The 25,493-nt window shown below is 36.8% G+C and overlaps 1 protein-coding gene across 3 annotated transcripts; it reads right to left on the reverse strand.

Moving 5' to 3' along the window:
* Positions 1 to 5,715: 5,715 nt before the first annotated feature.
* Positions 5,716 to 25,364, reverse strand: dars2 (aspartyl-tRNA synthetase 2, mitochondrial). 3 transcript variants are annotated; one of them, XM_081373543.1, is made up of 18 exons: positions 25,239 to 25,364; positions 24,865 to 25,010; positions 24,687 to 24,786; positions 24,209 to 24,275; positions 23,982 to 24,083; positions 23,788 to 23,883; positions 22,139 to 22,262; positions 21,993 to 22,039; positions 18,882 to 18,988; positions 17,111 to 17,180; positions 16,476 to 16,655; positions 15,326 to 15,433; positions 14,802 to 14,864; positions 12,116 to 12,268; positions 10,720 to 10,938; positions 9,373 to 9,483; positions 8,823 to 8,898; positions 5,716 to 7,549 (listed from the first exon to the last, which is right to left on the reverse strand). In XM_081373543.1, exons 1-18 carry the CDS (start codon positions 25,292 to 25,294, stop codon positions 7,353 to 7,355), a joined length of 2,022 nt encoding a protein of 673 aa, XP_081229669.1. In that variant the 5' UTR covers positions 25,295 to 25,364; the 3' UTR covers positions 5,716 to 7,352. The 3 variants fall into 3 exon arrangements, with proteins under 3 accessions (XP_081229669.1, XP_081229667.1, XP_081229668.1); XM_081373541.1 differs by having other exon boundaries at positions 24,687 to 25,010; XM_081373542.1 differs by lacking the exon at positions 25,239 to 25,364 and having other exon boundaries at positions 24,687 to 25,178.
* Between the last annotated feature and the right edge of the window lie 129 nt (positions 25,365 to 25,493).

Below are 25,493 nucleotides of genomic sequence, written 5' to 3' on the forward strand. Positions count from 1 at the left end.
TACGGAAAAATTTAATTTGGTCCCCGGGGGCCACTTCCCCCCCCCGCGCTGGGGCCCCTGTAAATTTTTCGTCAACGATACCAGGGACACCGAAGCACCTGGGAACATGAAATTTGGTGGGCATGTAGCCCCACTAGACTTCTAAGGAAAAATTTCGTTTGGTCCCCGGGGGCCACTCCCCCCCCGCGCTGGGCCCCCCCCAAACCCAAAAAATGCAGTTTTTCCTAAATAACTACCTGAACCGTGGCACCGAGGATGAAGAAATGTTTATGGTATGTTGGTCTACTAGACTTTTACAGAAAAATTTCGTTTGGTCCCCGGGGGCCACTTCCCCCCCCGCGCTGGGGCCCCCGTAAATTTTTCGTCAACGATACCAGGGACACCGAAGCACCGGGGAACATGAAATTTGGTGGGCATGTAGCCCCACTAGACTTCTAAGGAAAAATTTAGTTTGGTCCCCGGGGGCCACTCCCCCCCCCCGCGCTGGGCCCCCCCAAACCCCAAAAAATTCAGTTTTTCCTAAATAACTACCTGAACCGTGGCACCGAGGATGAAGAAATTTTTATGGTATGTTGGTCTACTAGACTTTTACGGAAAAATTTCATTTGGTCCCCGGGGGCCACTTCCCCCCCCGCGCTGGGGCCCCGTAAATTTTTCGGCAACGATACCAGGGACACCGAAGCACCGGGGAACATGAAATTTGGTGGGCATGTAGCCCCACTAGACTTCTAAGGAAAAATTTCGTTTGGTCCCCGGGGGCCACTCCCCCCCCCCCCCCCGCGCTGGGCCCCCCCAAACCCAAAACAATGCAGTTTTTCCTAAATAACTACCTGAACCGTGGCACCGAGGATGAAGAAATTTTTATGGTATGTTGGTCTACTAGACTTTTACAGAAAAATTTCGTTTGGTCCCCGGGGGCCACTTCCCCCCCCGCGCTGGGGCCCCCGTAAATTTTTCGTCAACGATACCAGGGACACCGAAGCACCGGGGAACATGAAATTTGGTGGGCATGTAGCCCCACTAGACTTCTAAGGAAAAATTTCGTTTGGTCCCCGGGGGCCACTCCCCCCCCCCGCGCTGGGCCCCCCCAAACCCAAAAAAATGCAGTTTTTCCTAAATAACTACCTGAACCGTGGCAACGAGGATGAAGAAATTTTTATGGTATGTTGCTCTTAAGGGCCCACATCAACCTAGCCCATAATCACTCATTTGTGATTTGCGCCCCTCCCATAAAAAATGAAAATGCAATATTATTCTGCTTTAATCACCCCTATCTTCAGTGGAGATGTTCAGAACTGCACCATATTTCATGTGTATGATTAACTTGACATCCTCTGGGGGTATCCTCTGCTAAGTTTTGTAGAATTTCATCCATGGGGGGGTATAAAATAAATTAATTTATGTGCACATTTAGTGACTGTACACTCATCGGCCTGTAGATGGTGCTGTTGAGCGAAGGGTTGCTGGTTTAGGATGATACTGTCACACACACACATGCAGGAATACAAAGAAACGCAAGCATGCACACACACTGACATCCACACGCACAGACACACACCCATACACACACATACAAATCCACATGCACAGACACACACACACAAACACACACGTGCACACATGTATGCACACATACATACACGCACAGACACACACACACACACACACACACACACACACACACACACACAGACACACACATACACAAACACACACACACATACACACACACACACACACACACACACACAGACAGACATGCACATACTATTACTTTTTTTAGGTATATACATAAACACGCAATACAGCCAAATTACTCCACGTCATTTATTTTTGTGGAAAGCCAGTGCAGGCCTGAGCGGCGGTCATATTTTGTACCGCAATGCGGTACATCTAGTTATTACAGGACATTGAACGTCTCAACACAATAGGTGGCTGTGATCTTTCTCATTTCTCTCTCATTTCTAGTTGACAATAAAATAATTAATATTCGACCCAGGCTATCTCCTGACTAATTCGGGCAGTCACACTACAATAATCAGACACAATGACAATAATACAATAATCTGAAACTTATTATTTGAAAGACAGCATAGCGCAGTTAAAAGTTTCTACTTATTTAAATAATGCAGACTTTCGGCACCACTGGGAATGAACAGCAACCAATCAAATAGAAAGCATAGCCTAATGTCATAGCCAGAGCCGGATTATCCATAAAGGCAATTGGGCCAGTGCCCAGGGGCACCAACCATTCACAACCACTAGGGGGGCACCACATGACACAAGCTTTAAAAATATTTTTCGTAAATTGTTATATTATTAACTTAAAATTCTTGAAAGACCATACATAACTCGTTTATGAACACTAATTTAACAATAATAATAAATTATAAATAAATAAAGATTATATGACCACTATCACTCCCCCCCTCCCTCCCCAATCTGTCAGAGTTGAGTTGGTCCACAACAAGTACGCGCAAATGTGTCATTTTTTTTACCAGCTACAGAAAATGAATCTAAATCCAAAATGGGCAGATGTCAATTGAGTGGCTCTCGGCATCTCGAAAACACCGCGCTGATATTGATTCTCGTTTTAGTTCTCCTTTTTTTATCCAAAGTCTGCTTGCCATGGTCCATAATGTTTGAACGAAACAACAACAGCGTGCAAATAGACATTGCGAACTACAAAGTTGTCCGCGTCAGTCGCTTTGGTTACTATCAGACGGCTCTGGTTCATAGCTCTGGTTGCCATGGCAGCACGAGCGGAAACCAGGGACAACGCGGATATGACGCCATTGGCGGCGACAAAACGGAAATAAAGAAACGGGACGTTTCTCGAATTAAATTACTAATTTCTCCTGGTTTGAAAGTTGTTGGAAACAGTCGGGATAATGTAAGTACACAACTAAAAAAAATATATAACATAGATATAGTGATTTTTGCGATTTTTAAAGCAAAAAAGTTACATATTGTGCCTTTAAATGCCCTAATTGAAAAAGGTCTAATCCTGGCTTTATCTAAGCCCTGTCTGTGAAACGGGGCCTATATGTTGAATAGCCTACATGCTACTCCATTTACACTGCAGACCAAAACATGAACAATCGCTAATAGTTTGTTGGTTGATAACAACAAAAATACCAAAAAATCTGTGTCACACATTTTCAGAAACAAATATTGTGAATCTCACTGGCAAGGCAACCTATGTTCCTTTTTTGATGAACAGATTCAAGAACAAGCCAATTATTTCCTTTGTCTGAGTGCTTAGAAAAAAAAAAAATTGGAACAAAAGGTATAAAGCCAGTGAGCTCATTATCCCCCACCATGTTAGCAAGTTACCTAAAGGGTCTTCCCGTCAAATCGCTTGGTTTATTCTCCACAGAGCACTATCCCTCGAGATTACAAAACAGGAAGAATTATAAAGAAACAAATTAGGGAGGCCTAAAAGTGTCTTGTGGTGGAATACATTATAATTACCTTTCCGTCATTGAAAGTCATGTACTACAAAACAACATGGCTTATCCAGAAGAAATTTTCATTGTCCTTTATTTGACTTTTATGTTTGCTGTGTATATCATCCACAAACACGGGCCATTTCTTGGTTATGTAGGCCAATTAGAGACAGACCAGAGAAGTAGATGCGTTGCATACCTGAAAAAAAAGATAAGAATGGAGTTGACCGGAGATAGCCAGTTAATTCTATTGATAGTGATCAGGGAGGTTTCTTAGGCATTCAATTCAGTGCAGCATTGCTCAGACAGGCCTCCAAAATGTGTCCGGTGTCCAATGTCTGTGCCGGTGTCCGTTCAGTTGTGCGTGCCAGGCCCACCACTGCCATTCTGGCCCATTCATAAGGCAGCTTTCTTCTCTCTTGTGCGTATATGTTTTTAATGCAGCGGTTATTTGTTTAAGTGTAAGTAGCAACTATTTACACGGAGGGAAAATAGCAATAGATAAAAAAAATTTACTGTATAAAAAAAAAGCAATATTTTCTTTGCAATGTAAATAGTAGTTAGATGCTATTTATACTTATACATTTTGGGTGTGTCTGTGTCCATGAACCCATTCGCTCTGGGATGCCAAGGGGAAAAACCCATTTTGTGGGAGAAGCAATTGAGGAACCCTGCAGACCTGCAGTACCAACCAAGCCAGAGTCCTCTCACATTGTGGTCGCTACACCAGAGTCTCGTCATGCCTATGTCCAAGTCCGTGCCGGTGTCCGTGCTGGATTTCGTGTCGGTGTCTGTGCCGATGTCCGTAATCATGCCTGTCTGCCGATGTCCAATTTTTTGTTGTCCAGCCACATTAATTATAGGTAGGACACTGGAAATCTGGCAATTAGATGGTTTAGTAATGAAAATTATCTACACAAAAAAATATTGAGCTCAAACTTGACTTTTGATCACTTTTAAGAAGTTACTGTACTCTACCTTTGTATTGTCTGCAAAAAGTGCACCTAAATGAAGAAGAGTGCGATCTATCTAATTTGTTTATCTAATGCATCTTTTGTGTTACACAATTTCTTACATTGACCTTGATGTCTGCGTTTCAAAGCCATCTCAACTATAATTTCCCTTCAAGAGCAATGGGCCTTACTTAAACGCTATTAGTAAAAAACAACTACTCAACTATTTGCTTTACCTATACACTTTTATTCAGGTATCGTGTGTGTCAGAAGTGCTTCAGTGAAAAAATTTATGACACAGGCTACACCGTAATTTAAATGCAGCAAACTATAATGGACAGTAAATCAAAGGCAGAATACCATAAATCCAGGATGGCACAGTGACTTCTAAACAAAGGCAAAACATAGCAGAGTATCCTAACTCAATTTGAGCATTCAAAAAAAAAAAAAAAAAGGCAAAGAGGGGTAACTGGTGTTATGGTGTTCTGCCTTGGTTTCTCCTGTTTTAGAAGTTACTGTTAAAGGTGCAATGCGCAACATTTCATGTTAAAAATACCCGTTTTTCTAACCCATACATGCTTAAACAATTGCCTGATGGGATGAATGAGCCCTTCTCTGATCACTGCGATTGCCTCTATAATCCTATACAGTAAAATAAATAAGAGGGATTCGGGACGGAATGAGTGTGCACACCTCTGGTTGCAGTTTCGCTTGTCACCAGAGGGGGCATAGTTCTGCAAAAACGCAAAGACTTGCGCAATGCACTTTTAAGACAACACATTATTTTCTCAAAAAAAAAAAGAAAGAATTTGACTCAAGATACTTATCCACATGATAAAGGAGGTCTTGAATGTCCCAGTATGTCCCTTTTTTTTTTTTTTGACCAAAAATGAAGTTGCCTTTTGCCTTTGTGCAAGTTGCAAGTTGCTTTCAGGTTAGAGTTCAAACATACACTTTATTTTGGGACTAGCTTAAGCCTTGTCTGTGAAACCAGGCAACAGGGTTTTACAACTATGGATTTTAACTATATACAATTAATGATGCATGGTTAGATCATTTTGGAGTTGAGCAGCTCATCTCAGACTCATACCTAACAGACTGCACCGCATGCTGAGTGGAGTAATGATGCCTGAGATCGCATTCTTTGAAAGCTGCAATTTTCTTCTTGCAGATCAGGGAAGTAGCAGCTCTATTAAGAGATCAGAAAATCACACTTTCTTTGATGTAAAGGTCAAGTTACTTGAACATAAATAAAGATTGAAAGATTAAAGCGCTGTTTGTGAAGATTTAACACAATCAATACACAAGCAATTCAAACATTTAATTTGTAAATCATTTTATTTTGGACAGCAAAATAAAATAGCTTGAGTAGCTGCAGCAGTGTGTTTAAAAATAGAAATAGGCCATCAGTTAACGGTGTAGACAAGCCTGTTGATTATAATGCAAGCGCTGCAGTTTTGAGTTGCAACCGTAACCAAACTTAGGATAACCAAAAAAGGCTACAGCTGCATATTTACATCCTCGTTTTATTTGTGAAATATAAATCATTGCGCCACGTAGCGAACACCCAAAATGCTCATCATTTACTCACTTTTATGTTGCTCCAAACCTGTAGTAATCCACCAATTGTTTATTTTTTATTTTATTAGTTAGCCAATGATTTGGTGATTAAATTTGGGGAACTAAACTCTGTGTGCAGTTCAGAGTGTCATGTTTTCAGATAATAAATTAAACCAGTCGTAGAAAAATTCTTCAGCAACTCTAAATTTCAGCTGAACAAATTTCACTTATTGCAACTCTAGCGTTATTTTTAGGCACAATGAAGTGGGTACACACTGCTAACATGTTTACGTAATGTAACTTATGCATGCTGGGTGCATAAAATAGAAGATGTCACAATGTGTCATCTGAGAAGCGCTGATTTCAGCCCTCCAAATCTTTTTTTGGCTGAAATTGAAAATTCATTTTTGTGCCGTTTCAGGCGAGTATTTTTGGTTGCTGAAATTTTGATGCATCACTAACTTGAAATGTTTTTGAAAATATCTTCTTTTGTGTTCCACATGAGAAAGAAAATCAAACAGGTTAAGAACCTTAAGTAAATGATAAGAATTAAACTATCCCCCTTTAAGAGGACTACAGGTTAAAAGGGCAAACCAGAATGTTAAAATTGTTTTGAGGGTCAATAGTCCAGTAGTTCAGATCCCGGTCCTAGACGAAGAGCTCTATATCAAACAGCTGAGCTTCGGTACTGAAATTGTCTCTAAAGCACTAATAGAAACGTACCGAACGTGGGAAGGTACTTCCAGGTAAACATGGTAATGTAAATAGAGTGGGTACTTAAGGAAAAGTCATTGGAAGAGCAGCAAAAACAGCATGTCATACACAAAGAACTGTGTTCACAGCATGGCGGCCAGCTCACAGGTCTGTTTTAAAACAACACTGGCTGTAATGAGTAGCTGTACCTGGGCATGAAAAATGAGCATCTGCTTTTGCAGATAAGGCATCGCTAAAAAAAACTGAAATGTAGCTTTATTTGGTATGTCTGGTGGTGGGGGAAAAAAATTTAGGATATGATGCATGCTGACTTCAACACAGGGCATGTGGAGAGGGGGGAGAAGCAATGTAAACAGATGGAATGGAACAACACTGCCCCCTACTGAAATATTCAGCCATGCTCTCTCTGTTTTTTCACAAAAACATATTTAATTAAAAAATGTACAGTTGAAAACACTAATCACAGAGCATGTATATGATAAGAAAATACATGACTGATCTGTTCAAGCAGCAGATGAGAAGAGTTTCGTGATGTAGAGGACACAGACGTGGCCTTCACTCTGAAGATGGTGCTCAATTCTCTCAGGACAGGAAGTGATCCTGCTGCTTCTGCTCTGAAGTCCATCACCAGCGTGGGCACAGATGGCAACACTGAATTTAATACACATATTAGTGCTTACATTGAGTTGTCCTGCTGACCCCCTGTATCTGTGCTTGGCCAGACCACAGAAATATGGTACGGCTTTAGATCTTCTTCAGAGACGAAGTCTGGAGCGTGACTCATGAGGTCATGACCCCTGAAGGATTTTGGAAAAGCTATGACGTCTCTGATACTGGGAGCTCCTACAATGATGGACACCAGTCGATCCAGCCCTGTTCAGAAGAAAAATAGCAATTTTATAATTATTAGGAATGCACAACTTTTCGGTTACATTATTGATTATGCATAGTGATTTTTTATGTGTCATTTTTTCATATAATTAATATACACTAACGGTCAAAAGTTTGGGGTTGGTGAGAATGTTAAATATTTTTGAAAGAAGTCTCTTCTGCTCACCAAGGCTGCATTTATTTGATCAAAGTAAAAAAATTAAAATTGGTGAAAAATTAGCTGAATCTTCAACACCCATTACTTGTCTTCGGTGTCACATGATCCAGAATATTCCAATATGCTGATTTGGAGCTCAAGAACAATTTCTTATTATCAACGTTGAAAACAGTTGTGCTGTTTTAATATTTTTATGGAAACCATGATATATTTGTTCAGGATACTTTGCTGAATAGAAAGTTTTTTTACAAAAGTTTTTTGTAACATTATAAATATCTTTATTTTTACTTTTGTTCAATTGAATGCATCGATAAAAATCATAAATTCTTTAAAAAAATAATCATATGGAGCACAAAACTTTGAATGGTAGTGTATTTATATTACAATATTTAATCATATATATTTAATTAATTTATTCATGCATGCTCATTTCCTGTATTTTTACATTTAAATGACATTTGCTGACAACAAATGCTCACTTTAACTTAATCTTTAAAACAACACTGTAAATGTAATATTTAGCAAATCTCAAAATGAATATCCATTTGTCATACTGTACATTATAATATTGTGATGCCTAAATTCACTTGTAGCATTTAAAACAATTAATTGTATTTAATTGTACAATTGATTTTTTGGAACAAAGTAGTATATCATTATAATATCTGCCATTGAACCATTATTGGCCATCACATAATTCAAATTTTAAAATCAGTGTATCCCTAATAATTATACATATTTCTCTCAGATGTTAAAGACATATTTTATACTCTTTAATCTTTATAATGTAAACAAGAACATGGTAATTTTGTGTATCAGAGGTTATACAAGCTGTAAAAACAGCTCTAGTTCTGCCATACACAGAAATAAACCCAAACAGAAGTTCTCGAATGATCAAGGGCACTTCATGCTTCAGTTTACAGTCTCAAACTGAAACAAAGCTGCCAAAATTTCTTGGCTGGGCAAGCAATTTCAGTTTCTGAGCATGACCGTTCCACTTTAACCAACAGGAGAATGTAATCAACAAGGCCTTTCGTCACAGTGGTACCCAACAACCTTGCGAAAGTCCAAGGTAGCATGTATTGAATGCTCACTCACCTAACGCGATTCCACCGTGAGGAGGGGCCCCGGAGTCCAGAGCCTCCAATAGATGAGAAAGAAGTGATGGGTCTTCCTTTAACACAGACAGCATGGAAAAAAGACACAGTGGACCTTGTTCACAGCCTTTTCAGCTTGAAAGGGAATTGTTCATAGTCTCAGTATGTATAAATCGTACAGATCCATACATCTGCTTTAGTGCCAAGAGAGTAAATGGACCTTCAAAAAGATTTGCTTTGTTGATATAAATCTTATGATAGCACACTCAACTTGGGTAAAAACACCCTAATGTGATGTTTCTTCTCCCTGGCTCTTAAGATCCAAAGCATCTGTGCTCTTAAAAGACGGTTAAATATAGCTTAATGGGTTGCCACAGCGACCGAACAGGTTGTCGATGGTGCGGGGGTGTTAAGTAAGAGTCACAAATAAGAAAATGGTGCAGTCGTCGGGTATCTGGACACATCTATTACAGGTGCTTTAACTCGCTGTCAAAGTAGCATTAAATGATGCACTTCGCTTGCTATGTAATTTTTCACTCTTGTTCCATTACCTTGAGAATCGTGTCCAGGATATACAGCTGCTGAGAGGCATTGTGGATACGAATTGAACCTCCTCCGATCTCACAGCCATTCAGCACCAAGTCATAATGCTGGCCACGCACCTGAGAAAGCAGATAAACAGGTAGGGGAAGCGTGTGGAATTCAGAACGAGATCATACATTTCCTCTATGATAAACTTGGCTCATGACTGTAGACTTACAAAGTGATAAAAGCATAGATTAGTGCTAGGTGTCACTAACAACCTCACGGTACAATGCACATCAAAATACATAGTGGGGTCTAAATGCCTGAGACCACTAGTAAAAAGGCTTCTATTTTGTATTGTTCTTTTCAGTTAATACACAAATTTTCATTACAAATTCTACCATATGTTATGTTATCTAATGCTACATGTATTTTCGTCTAAATGTTCATTTTTTAAAATATCAAATTTTTAATGTCTTTTGGAACCTACTGTATGTCACGATTCAATACATTGCGAACAATGATGATATCATGCTAATCACATCTGAAACTTCATTTGATGTCAGAGGTCGGTTCATTTGATTGGTTGGTTACAAAACCAATCAACCCTTTTGTGATTATTGTGAATACTGGATAAGGATTTTTTTAAATTGTTTTGATTCAGACTAACTCGCTAATGAGTAATTTAGACCAATTTGACTAATTCATTGGAATAAAATGACTCCAAAGATTGATTTACTCATATATCAGACAATCATCATCACTATGAGCAAATTTTAGAGAACAGCAAAACTAGAAAAAAAAAGTGTTTTTTAAAGGAAACCATATAAGATCGCATTAGGTGTTTGGTGTTTTAAGCCCCCAACGGCGCCTTCCAGGCAGCGAGGGGATGGGTAGGTTTAAGGTTGAGGGTAGGGTTAGCTGCCTCTAAGGAGCCATTGGGGGCTTAAACGCCATTGAGCATCGCATTAAATGTATTAAATGTGACAGTGAAACCATTTATAAAGTTATTTAAAGTAAATGCTGTTCTTTTTAAAATTTCTATTCATCAATGTCAGTGAATCCTGAACATAATGCATGACTGTTTTCACATATATGTATAGCAGCTGTTTTCAGCTGTTTCTTTAGCACCAAATCATATTTCAATGATATCTGAAGGATCACGTGACACTGATGGCCGCTGAAAATTCAGCTTTGCTATCAGAAGAATAATTTTAATAATAGTGTATATTATTTACTATTTTAATCTTCATGACTGTCAAGATGTCACGTCCTGTTCTGTCCTGTTTCCATGAAAATGCAATGCTATGATTCTGTAAGGTTAAAAAAGACAATCAGTGATGATCCACTATCTGTGATGTGACACTACACACGTTGTGGGGCTGGGTGTAGAGCAGATGGACGTCCTCGGGGACTGGAGCCGTGAAGGGATGGTGGGCAGACTCAAGCATCTCTGGATCATCCTCTTTGGGTAAGAAGAGGGGAAAGTCCACCACCCACAAGAAGTGAAAGACAGAGGGGTCACGAACAGGCACGCCGTAGTGCTCAAGCAGCTCAGCGCACTGCAGTCTCAGCTTGCCCAGCAGAGGACGCTACAACATGACAAAATTAATTTACATTTTTTACTTTATAGCTAAACACAACAGTCAACAGTGACAAGAAATTATCAGAAAGAGGTAATAGGTTCAGGACATGTTGCAGGCTGGACTCGAACCTGCATCACCGACATGAATTAGCTTTTATTTTTATATTTTCAATTTTCATTTTCATTTTAGATTAAGTTTTAGTAATTTTACATGCTTTTGGCATTTTATTTTTGTCTTATTTTTTGCATTTTATTTTTGTCTATATATTTATATATAGGTTTATTTTTATTTTAGTTTTAGTAATTAGTAACTTTATTTCAGATAGTTGACAACATGTCTAATTTTCATGTAAGTTTCCTAAGTTTAAGTTTTTCATCTAATATTCATATTTTATTTCAGCATTATTTTAATTACTGAAAACTGAAATTAATAGTTTTAGTTTATAACATGTTTTGTCCATACAATGAAAGTCAAAGGGATCCAGTGTTATTTTGGAGCCCGTTGACTTTCATAGTATGAACAAAAACAGTTGAAACATTCTTCATACTAACTTCTTTTGTGTTTTACATAAGAAAGTAAGTCATACAGGTTTGGAACAATATGTTGTTGAGGAAATGATAAAAAAAAAAATAATTGGGGCAGGTACATGTTAATGAATGCCAAGTTCTCTAAAACTATATTTGAGGAGAAAGATCTCCCTCAGCTCTCATTTCTCTTGCTTTCTGAGCTAGCATCACCATTCATCCCACAACCTCAGCACACAAAGCTCGCCAGTTATCCCTAGCCATCTCCCACTTCTCTGCTTTGTGACTAAACAGTGTCTCACTTTGTGCCAAGCTCACCATCTGCACCAGCCCCGAGCGAGAGCTGAGGCATGGAAAAGATGACTATTCTTTTAAAAGTGATTAGATCATGTCAGCATTCCTCTGAAGCCATATTTTCTAAAAACCCCTAGTCATCAATCACTTTAGGGCACAAATACTGATGGGAAGGTACTTGAGGACCATAAATAGGGATGCTGATCATTGAATTATTTACTCCAATGCAAAATGTCTTGATGTACTTGTAGTCCAACTGTAGTTTTATTTAAATATATGCTCGCTGAGCTCTCATGATGCATCTATGAAACTGAATCAACATGGTTATATCAATCTGTGAAGACAGGGAACAAAATGGTACGCACCACGTCCTCCCGGGGTCCGGCCGTGATGAAGATCAGGTCTCCAGCATTGGCCTGGGCCATCTGGAGCAGCTGCTGTTTGGCCGTGTCCGAGAGCAGCCGGCTGAGAGGGGATTTCAGTGAACCATCTGCCCTTACTGGAGCCACGCTCACCTCCTGTACGACACACGGCGCAAGCACAGCAATGATCATCCATTTCCTCCACCGGACCATATTCAATTGCCATTGACAGCATAGGGCACAAACTCTTGAGCAATCATCAGCCTCGAGAACTCTGCGGGCTGGTTTCCCAGACACAAACCAAGCCAAGACCTGAACTAAAATGGATAGCAATGGAGAATCACCTTTGACGATGCCATTTAGTTCAAGCCAAGAACACTAGCTCAAAGTTCACTTTACATTTATACATACAGACAGAAGCAATTATAAAGTGTTTTCAGTGGGAGTTTTAAAAAACTTTTTTCTTTTTTTATTATTTATTTTTGGTAAGTTGCCTTTATTTTATTGGATAGAAGAGACTTGACAGGAAGCAAAGAGAGAGAGAGAGAGAAGTATGGCATCATAGTAAAAAGTAAAACGAGCCAAAAATCGAACTTGAGTCACCCAAAGTGGTGTCCACATTAAACATTAAAAAGTTAAGTCCCTCATCATTACTCTTGACTTTTATAGAAGACTATTATTAACACAACGTTCCTCTTTTGACAGGAATTAGATTTAAGTTTATTCAGTAAAAAAAATATAAAGATGTACTTTTTAGCAAGGGTTTTAGGAAGGATATTAAAGGGTTAGTTTACCCAAAAATGAAAATTCTGTCATTTACTCACCCTCATGTCATTCCAAACCCCGTAAGAAGTTTGTTCATCTTTAGAATACAAATGAAGATATTTCAATGAAATTTAAGAGATTTCTGTCCCTCCACTGACAGCTACGCATCTATCACTTTGATCATAAAGAAATCATAAAATGAATCCATATTAATTGAGTGGGTCAATCCAAATTTTCTTAAGAGACACAATTGCTTTCTCTGCTGAACAGATTGAATTTAGGCTTTTATTCACATATAAACATTGATAAATGCACAGACCGAGTCAGAGAGTGTAAGACTGGCAACTCGAAGGTTACCGCTGCTCCGGGTGTGTGTCCACGGTTTGCAGTGTGGTGTGTGTGTTCACTACTCACTGGGTAAAATACAGAGTTACCATACTTGGCCTTCAAGTCATGTCATGTCACATCAGTTATGGTAAATGGAAGCTGAAGCGCGCTTGCTTGAAGTGCGAGAACCAATGAGGTTCATTCTCGAGTGTTACGCAGCATGTTTGAGCTTCAAGAGCTGCAAGAACCAATGAGGTTAGTCCTTGTGCGTCAAGCAAGAACAGTTGAGCTTCTGTTTATGTTTGATGATGAGTGTTTATATGTGAATAAAAACTAAATTCAATCTGTTCATCATATAATGCGATAGTGTCTCTTCAGAAAATTTGGACTAAACAGCTCGATTCATATGGATTAGTTTTAAGATCTCTTTAGGAACTTTTAAAAAGTCAAAGTGGTAGTTGCGTAGCTGTACACGGAGGGACAGAAAGCTCTCAGATTTCATTCAAACATCTTCAATTCTGTTTTGAAGATGAACAAAAGGCTTACGGTTTTGGAACGACATGAGAGTGAGTAAAAGATGATTTGTTTTTTCATTTTTGGGTGACCTAACCCTTTAAATTAAATGTACTATATTACTATACACTTTAAGTTTGGGGTTATGTTAAATAATACTAAACAAACAAAAAATAAGGCAACATATTTTATCAATAATTTAATACTACTGGCAAAACTACACTGATTTAAGTCTCACAAGCCTTAAGTATATTACACAGGAAGTTGCAGTTTGCAGCTTGCAAATTGTTTGATTTACTAAAAAGTACCAGATCATCAGAGTCATTCATCCAGGTAGTCAGTCAACTACACTGGTTGTTCTTTATGGTTTTGATTTACTAAAAAGAACTCATAAGAGTCAGTCGTTTGGGAGTCGGGCTACACTGGTTGTGCTAAACGTTTTTATCCACTACAAAAAAATGGCATCATGAGGTTGACTCATGAGTCAATCATCTGGGTTTCATTTGAACTACACTGATCACATTTCATGGTTTTGATTCACCAAATAGAAACAAATCATAATAGTCAGTCATTTGGGAATAGGTTAGGCTACACTGGTTGTGTGATATGTTTTGTATCCACTTGAAATGGCTCATAGGGGATGAGCAATAGCAATTCTTGGCTTAGCATCATCACTAACAAGAGCAGAATGAGACAAAATGCAAATTAGTATTAATTTTTATCTCAGTACAAAGTATTTAACATGAATTAACATGAAAATTTGATCAAACCATTTTATATTATATAAATCATTACAAGCTAAAAATTGTGAATGTACTACCTTTGCGGTGGAGGAAAAAAATACATCTAACATTCCTTTTATAAGACTCCATGGACGGCCTACAACACACGTTCAACACATGACCCTCTAGTGAGGTCGATACTTGCCTCAGGGTAAGTATGGAGTCTGTTACATTTGACTGTTTTACCACCAAATCATCCTGACTTATTGATTACTTTCAGATAAATATTTCAGGAGACCTCCCATGATGTGCACACACTGAATGCTGATAGTGATCCATCAGCAAACAGACACAAAACTCACCTGACCATACTGTGCCTTCGCTGCTTGTTTGAGCAACTCTAAGTCTTTGCCCTTCAGGTGTTTCTGTGGAAGAAATGTCACACACAGTTAGCTTCACCTGTTCCAGAGACAGCATAAGGGGGAAGAGATCGGCCTCTCATAGAAATATGAATGGCAGAAATTGTGATCCTCAACACATTCAGTAACAACTTTTTAAAGAATGTAATCTTATAAGTGACTAAATACAATAATGTGATTTATATTAATGATTATGTACATTGATTTCCAGTATAATACGAATTAAAAGGAAGACATTTCTGGTGTGGTGCCTTCCCAATTTTTACAGGAAGGAATTTACATATGCCTATGATAATAATTGTTTGTTCGTAAACCAGGCTACACTAATTGCACTGTCAGTTTTGAATCACTGAAATAAACTCAAAAGATTATTTTGATTGGAAATCAGACTACACTGTGCTGTCGATTAAATGGTGTTGATTCAGTGTTGGGGCATCAGTAACAGAATCTCCGGATTCTATACTTACCATTCCCTCTGGGACACAGATAGCCTGAATGCAGCCACCAGGTTCAAGAAGTGCATCTTTGATGAACTCGATTTGCGTTCCCTGGAATGCTGTGGTGACATCCACAAGCTGAATACAAGAAAACACATCAGAATTAACTCAGGCCACAACTATTACATCAGCCTTAAGAAGGCAATACACAAAGAGATTTGTATTAAGACTTGTATTAACAAGATAATTTGTGCAAATTTACTTAAACATTTAAAATTTACTTGTAAATTTAGTACTTTAATAATATCTTAAGAAATAAAGATAGATGTATTTTAAAAATCAAAATATAACAAACAAATAGAAAAGTAAAAATATAAAAGAAAATGTAGTTAAAATACATACACTACCATTCAAAAGTTTGGGGTGAAAGAAGTCTCTTATGCTCACCAAGGCTGCATTTATATGCAGAATCAAAAATACAGAAACACAGTAATAATGTTTAATATTATTACTATTAAAATAACTGTTTTCTATTTTAATATATTTTAAAAAGTAATTTAATTATAAGATGGCAAAGTTGAATTTTCAGCAGCCATTACTCCAGTTTTCAGTGACACATGATCCTTAAGAAATCATTCTAATAAATTGATTTGGTATTCAAAAAATATTTCTTACAAAAATCAATGTTGAAAACTGTTGAGCTGTTTCAAATTTATGTAAAAACCAAAAACTATTGAGTTGTTTAAAATCTACTTGAAACCTGTAATACTTTATTTCTCGGGAAAAATGTTATGTTATAAATGTCACGCTCAATTTTAATCAATTGAAAGCATCCTGCTGAATAAAAATATTCATTTCTTTTTATTCATTCCAAACTTTTTAACAGTAGTGTATTTAATATTCATCTCTTATTTTTCTAAATGCTAAAACATCACAGAATCAGCAAAGGGCTCTAAATCTACAAGCAGAACTGAATGCATTCAGGACGCGCAACGGTCCAAGAGAACGCATCACGAGAGATTCATTTTTAATTGTTGAGCACCGCGTGAAAATCTGTGATGTGTGGGGAAACAGGATGCCAGCACAGCGTGACGCCAAGGACGGCCAGCATGCAAACAACCTCATTGATGTCTTACGTCCAATCTAGCATGATGTGTACAAAGAAAGAAAGTGCGGTCACCTTCATCCCAAATCTAGTGTCTGGTTTGTCAACTCCGTAGTCTCTCATGGCTTCCTCGTAAGTCATGGAGGGAAAGGGAACATTAATCTGTCCTTTGTCCTCTGGCCAGGAGTACTGGACCAAGCCTTCAATCAAACTCATGACTCCAGCCTGGTCTACAAAGGATATCTCAATATCCACCTAAGAGATGTGTCAACACAGAAGAGAGAAATAAGCCAAAATGCTTTGTTCACACTGCAAATGAATCTGATTTGTTTTTCAAATCTAATTATTTTGCTCAGACAGTGTATAAAAACCTGATTTTACTTTTGAATGCAGTTTGGATTGGGTTTAAGACATTATGTGTTTTTTTTTTTTGCAATTCAGATCATCAACAACTAATCGGATTTGACTTGAATGCACCAACAAATGAAAAAATCTGATTTTTGCTGCCTGTCTGAACAAAACCAAAATGGTCTTTTGTGTTTCATGACTTTTAGTCTGAGTGAGCCTATTAGCGGCTCTAACCCTCATGAATTAGAGCAAGTCACGTCATTAAAACACTCAATATTCATCTACATCAGAAGCGAGCCCCAGCTTCACAGATATCGTCAGATGTGCTACATGTTTCCTCCCAACCTTTAGCACATCATTACCTGTGTGAATTCAGGCTGTCTGTCAGGCTTGGAGCCCTCGTCTCTGTAGCAGCGAGCGAGCTGAAAGTACCTGAGATTGCAGGAGATAACCAGCACGTAAGTGACTGTGGGCCAAATATTGAATGACATTTTTAAATCATGCATAGCATATCATTTTCCTTTGACAGACTTTTCATAGAACTAGCCTGCAGTCCTGGCTTAGCGCAACTATTAATTCAAAGAGACGTGCTGCCAAAATTTAAATGAAAATGGTTCTATTGTGGTCATTATCATTTTTCAAAATCTAATAGAAACTAGATTTTGCATTTTCTGATTTGACAATGACAGAGTTGCTTGCCTGTATAAAAATGTTAACACAATGCTAGTGTGTTCTGGGTGGTTGCCACCCTCTCGCACTTTTGTTCGCCTGATTTCACTCCAACTTTATTTCACTAAGAACTTTTGAAGTATTTAAAAGGTGCACTCAGAAAAATAATTTAATATTTATAATAAATTCATAAATAATTTACACTACCATTCAAATGTTTGGAGTTAGTAAGATTTAAGTCTCTTATGCTCTCCACAGCTCATTTATTTGGCCGAAAATACAGTAAAATTATGCTATTATTATTACAAAAAAAAAAAAAAAAAAATCAGTATATTGCTAAATGTAATTTATTCCTGTGATGGAAAGCTGAATTTTCAGCAGCCATTCTTCCAGTCTTAAGTGTCACATGAGCCTTCAGAAATCATTCTAATATTAACATTTACTATTGTCAATGTTAGAAAATGTTGTAAGCCATGATACATTTACATCAACTTCAGAAAGAAAAAGAACTTCGCTGTGGGTATATTGGGGCCTTTAGCCTGATACATTAGCAAAAAAATAGAATAAATAGAATAATTTTCAATAGAATTCATTTTTTTATTAAAAAATAAACAAGCAAGCCCAGCCCAGAAGTAAAAAGTAAAAAAGAAACTAAGTAACACAAATAGTTATTTTTTATTACTTTTCAAAGTAACTTTCTGTAACATTGTTCAGTCTCTTTTGATCAAATTAAACTTTTGAATAGTAGTGTATATATATAATAAAAAAATTACAAATAAAAGGAGAAATCATAAAAGATGAACCTACAAATTTACATTCATATTACATTTGCATCATCTCACTATCTTAATTTATTGAAATTTTATATAAAAAAACAAATTATAAAAAACAATAATAACTTATTTATATATAAATACTCTTTAGCATTTCTCTAGTAAATATATTGTAGCAATATATTGATAAAAAACATTGATTTAAATTTTCAGTTTTATCTTTTATTTAGAAAAAAAATATTGCTTATATCAAACAGAATTTTTACAATCACTGTGTATTTTTTTAGATGATCAAACATTCTTCTTATGCTCATTACAACAATTTACATATTTGAGTACACTTGTTGGGCTCCAACATCTTATTTAGAGTTTCACTGGCTGGACTGCGAAGCGTCATTTGAGTTTAAAATGAACGTGTCCTTGCATTCTAAAGCATATCACACTGTACATGCCGCATACATGTCACTGTTTTGGTATTTCATACAGCATTGGAACAAATGCAGTCCTGAAAATTCCAGAGCTGCTAAAAGCTACGAATAATACCATCTGATTCCAAGAGTATATTGGCCAAAAGTTGTTTTCAAGGGGCTGTCATTCAGCGAAAGCAGTTTAGTGAATATGCCAAGCATCTGACAAAAATCTATGAATATAAAAGGAATTAGAAAAAGGCAAGAAATTGTGAAAATTTTACCGGTCTATGCCAGCCACCATAAGAAGCTGTTTGAACTGCTGTGGGCTTTGTGGAAGAGAGTAGAACTTCCCAGGGTCTCCAGATGGCACCACAAACTCTTTGGCACCCTGAAAAACACAGTTACACTTGAATAAACAGTGTGTATTCCTGCCTCTGACTGAGAACTAAATCAGCCAGAATATCCCAAGCCAATCTGATAAATGAAAGTCACATTATGAAATATAAAAGAGAAGCAAAAATAATGTAGCACAGGGTGAGAAAAAGCATGGAAAAATATTTTTAAAAGTGTTTTAAGGTGCTCTTCGGTCATTTCTGACTGAAACATTTTCTGTTTTGAATTTCAAAAAATCACAGCTTCATCGGAATGGTCCGAAACTTGGTGACTTTTTTGGCATTTGAAATGTGAACACAGACAAAAAAATTAGGGCATGATTCGAGCAGGCTAAGTGGTCGTAAAACAAATAGTCACACTTGTGCTCTTTGGTCAAAAATGACCGACCATTGGAAATGAATGGGCAATCGACAAAAATGTACAATCTACAAATTGGCCACGATGCAGAAAAAAAGTGCTCAGCAATGAAGAGGTGAAACTCTAAAACATCAATAGTGCAAAACAGACCCACCCACTCACACACACACACAAGCACACACATACACAATTATAAACACAAATGAACTGGTCAATTACAGCATAATTGAGTCAGAAGACTGAAATAAGAGGTTGAAATGAGATCGAATCCAGATGGATTAAGCTGTGATAATGCATTCCTGTTTATTTGTGTACATTTTTTATTGAATTTTAATGTTACGTGTAACAAAATGCTTTCTCTGTATTCAGGGTTGACTGTAGTAATAATAGCCTAATGCAAAAACATATACACTTCACATCAAAATGACTATTCTTTTTTTATAAACCTTGACAAAAAGTATTATTTGAGGATTTCTAAAAAATACATTCAAATCCACATCTTAAAACTAAGTAATTTTGTCCAAAAACTACTAGAGAATTCACAAGCCTCTTCATAGAGAGCTGTACAGGCATCTAGTGGTTTCACCATGAAATTACATGTTTTATTTTATTTGCTCTCAACAGATGGCGCTAATCTGACTTCAAATACTGCATTAATTGAAAAAATATTTTTTTATTTTCAAATGGCAAAAAATTTACCATAATTATTGCATAAATATTAATAAGTACCATCAAATCCTCTCAAAATACAAAAGAAAAAATATTATTGGACAAAAATACATTACCGGTACATTGGTTTTACTGGGGTAGTTACTCCTGACCACGAAGATAACAGGTGCTACACCCAAATGTGGAGCACCAGAGGGTTAATGATCTATCTATCTATCTATCTATCTATCTATCTATCTATCTATCTATCTATCTATCTATCTATCTATCTATCTATCTATCTATCTATCTATCTATCTATCTATCTATCTATCTATCTATCTATCTATCTATCTATCTATCTATCTATCTATCTATCTGTCTATCTATCTATCTATCTATCTAAGCTTTCTTGTGATGCACTGAAATGAAAGTGACAACAGTACAGAAAAAAACACTGTAGTTATGCATATCTCAATGTTGGAATATGCAATCGTTTTTAAGCGTGTCGATCATGTTACACATTATGCGTAAAAGTAAAAAAAGCTAGAAAAATTAAATGCTTTTAGTACCGATGCCATTGTATAAATTCACTCACTATTCTCACTCAGCCATGATTCATTTATTCCACAACCTAAAGTTTCCAGTAACACCGGATAAAGTGGGTAGCATTCAAACGATCATACATATGTGTCAAAGCTTTAAAAGTTATAAAACTTTGAAACAGATGTATAAGTTCTTAGCACAACAAAGCCCGAGGCAGGAAGCCAGAGTGATTTACATTTACATTTATTCATTTAGCTGACGCTTTTATCCAAAGCGACTTACAATTGCTATACATGTCAGAGGTCGCACGCCTCTGGAGCAACTAGGGGTTAAGTGTCTTGCTCAGTGACACATGGTGTCTCACAGTGGATTCGAACCCGGGTCTCTCACACCAAAGGCATGTGTCTTATCCACTGCGCCATCCCACCCCTATGTGATGTGATTGCTCACAAAATTTCGGGTAATGATCTGGCAATATTTTACACCAGCTGTAGTTTGTTGTTTGGGCAAGCCTTACAGGGGTGTCTTGCAGGAAACAAGAAACAGAAGCATGAGTCACCATAGAAGCATTGTAAAATAAGTTCTCATGAATGAAACATTTCTGCACTTACAAATGTTTTTATGCTTAGTATGTCAAGCTACATTTTGCACAATACTTTCTCTTTCATTTTTTGGATTTAGCTCAGTAACTATTATATTTGTTTTTGTGTTATTTGATTACAAGTGCAATTTACAATGTTGGAAGTTAAGAAATAAATAAACACTCTTAGATTCTTAGTGTTCATGGCCACGTTTTTTAATTCCTGAAATCACTTGGAGTTCAACCGAATCAAAAGCACAGCTGTTGTAACTTGTATGTATAATTTTCTGAACATTTCCATACTGAAACAATGTGCAGAGTAGCACAGCATAGATTCCTATGAAATACAAAATACTGTGTATCTGAATTAGCAAATGGTCTTAAGTTTTGGCAAAGTCCCTTTCAAGGAAAGTCTGTTCACTTGGCAGCCCTATTTGCAATGCCTCTGGGCAGCTATTTCAGGCATCCTATCTATTTGAATAGGGGAATCCTGAAATCTCAAAAACTGCCACATTTAAATAACATATTTCAAATCAGAAACAACATCTGACATGGACTGTCACATAAATGTTTCTCAAAAAGCCTATTTTTCATGCTAGACCAGCCAATGCGCATGTGCAGTGCAGTCCTTAGCAGTCTCAGAACACTGACTGTTTCTATGCCGAAACTTCTAACAGCAGCAGCAGTGACTCGATGACTTTACCAATACTGATTGACTCTTTATTTAGAGGATGGGACTTATCCCACCATATTGCACTTTGTACTTTGTCCCATTCGTAAGTTTTATAAATGTACCGTCTTTGTATATCTAAAGTCTTTGGTTTTGGTTATACGAATTAAACTGTTTCATACCGTAAAAAATACCTACCCCAGGTGTTCTTTTAAACAACGTTGGTGTTTCCACATCCACAAATCCTTGGGAAAAGACAGGTAATGCTCAGTGAGTATTGGGGTACATTAACTAAGCAAATGTACTGTATGCACAAGTTTGAAAATTCCACTGTTAATCCTCACCATGCAAATTGCAAAGGTACTCCCTCATTTTCATCACCATTTGTGATCTCAGTCTTAAATTGTACTGCATCCCGGGTGACCGAAGATCAAGATAACGATACTGCATCCTGAGGGATTCTGATTTCTTCAAGGCAAACAAAAAAAGAATTAATGGATTTTTTTATGCTACTTGGACAACAATTTTTGTCTGGATCACAAACACTGAGGTCAATGAACCTCATATAATAAAAATAATATCCATCTGAAATTAAATGCATTGGCTATTCCACAGCAAATGACAGAGAGTGACTATCAAACACTCAAGAAACACTCCAGGGCCATATTTAATTACATTTTTTCAATTCAACAAAAAATATTTTCGGTCCTCATAGACAATTTTTCATGATAAATGACAAAATATACATAATAACTGAAAATGGTGTAGGCTGAAGCCTTAGCTAAAGCCAATAGAAACAAAAAGATTGCACTATATGTCCAGCCTTTAATTAACACTAATTTTAATAATAGCAATACAAATTAATACACTGTCTCCAGACAAGACACAATTACTGTATTACAATATACATTTGTTTAATGGTTATAAAAATGACAACAACAAAAAATCCTAAAAATATGTTTTTGATTGAATATGATTTTTTGTCAGCAAAACATATACTACAATTTGGGGTCAGTAAGATTTTAGTAGTAGTAAGATAGAAGTAGTCGATTGCCAAGTTCACGCGCATAGGTTTAGTACCTATGATCACGCACGTGAACTCGGCAATCGATTACTTTGAACTTAAACCGAAAACAGGATGTAAACACAGGTATTTGCGCTGGCTGAAATAACATCATTTTTATACATATCTTTCACATCTACTGCAGTCAGATTCACTCGTGTTCACTCTGAAGGAATCACTCACATTTTCTGTGCACTTGTAATGACACATCAAGGATGTTAAGAGGCTAAAAGCAGGTTTAGTACTTGCCCCATTGAAGTCAACAGGGTGCAAATTTTAAAAATAGAATAACTCGGTGTAGGCAACACCGATTTTTGTCGTTGTTCTCTGTATTGACAGCACTCCAAATGTACAAAAAAATGAGCTCAATGTTAAAATTGACCGGAGTTCTCCTTTAATTTTATTCATTAAGGATGCATTAAATTGATACAAAATATATATATATATATTTGATATTGTTATAAAGAAAATGAAAAAAATCATAACTCAGCATAACTGTTTTTAACATTGACAATAGAAAGAAATGTTTCTTGAGAACCAAATCAGCATATTAGAATGATTTCTGAAGGATCATTTGACAATGAAGACTGGAAGAATGGCTGCTGAACATTCAGCTCAGGAATAACTTACGTTTTAAAACATATTAAAATAGAAAACAGTTATTGTAAATTGTAATAATAATCCACAATATTACTGTTTTTCCTGTGTTTTTGATCAAATAATTGAAGAATAGGTAAGCATAAGAGCCTTCTTTCAAAAAGATTAAAATAATGTTTTTGAAGGAACCAACATTTTTGAATGGTGATGCACATCATTTTTCCTTCTGAATGATATGTTGTTCTTCGTGAGATTCACCCTAGAAATATTTCAGGCAAAATTTAATTTAAAAAAGTAATGCATGCAACACTTTGTTTTATCATATTTACTTACTTTGACAAATTCTTTAATCTCAAACGGCAGCTTTCGGCAGGTATTCAGCACTTTCATGCTCTCAGCACAGACCTCAATTTCTCCAGTGGACATTGTCTAATATTGAATAAAAAGGATAATTTTACACACATTTCACAATAAACAGTACAGTGTCAGACTTTTCTCTTTATGTGCAATTGAACAGGCATAACAACCTTATTCTCCTGTCCCTCTGGTCTACGCCTGACCCGTCCTTTGACCATGATGACCGACTCCACCGTGAGGCCAAGAAAAGCATTCTTCAGTTCAGATTTAGACTAAAAAAAATTAAAGTGTCAAAAGAAAAATGTTATGGTGAAAACACCAACAAATAAACCAACATGTGCACAGCATCAGAATTAGTTTATAAAACACAAAACAAGAAAGAGAATTGGTTTGCTACCTCATCCTGTGGGATAAGAATTTGCACCAATCCACTGAAGTCTCTCAAGATCACAAAAAGATCTTGCCTAATAAGTCAAGAACAGAGAATGTGTTATAGTGATGTGGCCCAGTGATATTCGAAAAGACTAAGCTTTGTGTCTCAAACCTATGGAAGATTGTTTCTGCCATAGAACAAAAAAATTAAATGGTAATTGTGACTATCTATCTCACTGACTTTTTCCCCTCAAAATTGTGAGTTTACATCTCGCAATTTTGCTGCTTTGTTTAAAGCTAAAATTGTAATGCATTTCACAATTCTCACTTTTTTGTCACAAGTCTATTTATATGCTTCTGATGCTTTTTCTAAAAATTGTGGACAAAACGTGTCTGAGTTGAGCTATAATCTCGCAATTGTGAGGAAAAAAGTCAGAATTTGAGATAAAACGTCACAACTACCTTTTTTCTATTCTGTGATGGAAACGAGCGTCCATACAAACCTCAAGTACTGAATCCAGCCACATAAAGTAACTTCTTCATCTATTTGACTGGAGCACAGTTCTCCACATGTGTGGCTTCTCTGTGAAAAACTGCTTTGACCTACAAGAAGAAGAAGAAAACAGTTTTTTTTTTTTAAAGGCAATAACAAATACAAAGTCTTGTTCAAGGTCACATTACCTGAAGTGTAAGTAGAGCAGGTTCTGGAGAATTCACAAGCCCATGCCAAAGAGTTTGGAGGAAGAGATGGTTTTGTGGAGTAAATATGATTTATGGAAGGTACTGATCTCGTGCTGTACACACACCTCAACACCTGCTGGGCTGATCTAAGAAAAAATAATCTGTATTTGTTTGCCATTGTCCGTTATGAGATGTCTTAGTGTCTCTGGCTACATTTAACCTTTATTCTCTTTAACAAATGAAAATATTCATTTCAGAGCTGTTATTCCACTTGACTGTGTACATGTTTTGAACATGTCTTCTTTGTGTACGCGGTTGTAGTTCTATAAACCCAGTTAACGTACATTTTTGCAGTTAATGAAACTGACGGTCACCTTTGTTTTTCTTTCCTTTCGTTAATCTTGTACATACGACAATCTACAAAATACATATAATAGTAGGATAATATGGCGTATAACAATAAGTGTATCAAAATAAATCCTGTTGAATATTGAATGACATTCTGAATCATGACAGTCGCGAAGTGTATCCGTGTGTTACATGAAGCCAGGCGCATGTAATACTTTGACACGACTAATCAAACAAGATCTAATCGATTGTAACATGGCAACTAGTTACTTATATTACAT

Source organism: Scardinius erythrophthalmus (assembly GCF_964197995.2).
Source record: "Scardinius erythrophthalmus genome assembly, chromosome: 9".
NCBI classification, from domain to species: domain Eukaryota; kingdom Metazoa; phylum Chordata; class Actinopteri; order Cypriniformes; family Leuciscidae; genus Scardinius; species Scardinius erythrophthalmus.

Coding starts and splice junctions, on each gene's coding strand:
- dars2 (XM_081373541.1), bottom strand. CDS start 25,294: ATGTATTTTGTAGATTGTCGTATGTACAAGATTAACGAAAGGAAAGAA. Junction 24,084..24,208: donor TTCTTATCCCACAGGATGAG/GTAGCAAACCAA, acceptor AATTTTTTTTAG/TCTAAATCTGAACTGAAGAA. Junction 10,939..12,115: donor CCGGACCCCGGGAGGACGTG/GTGCGTACCATT, acceptor GTCATGTTGTAG/CGTCCTCTGCTGGGCAAGCT.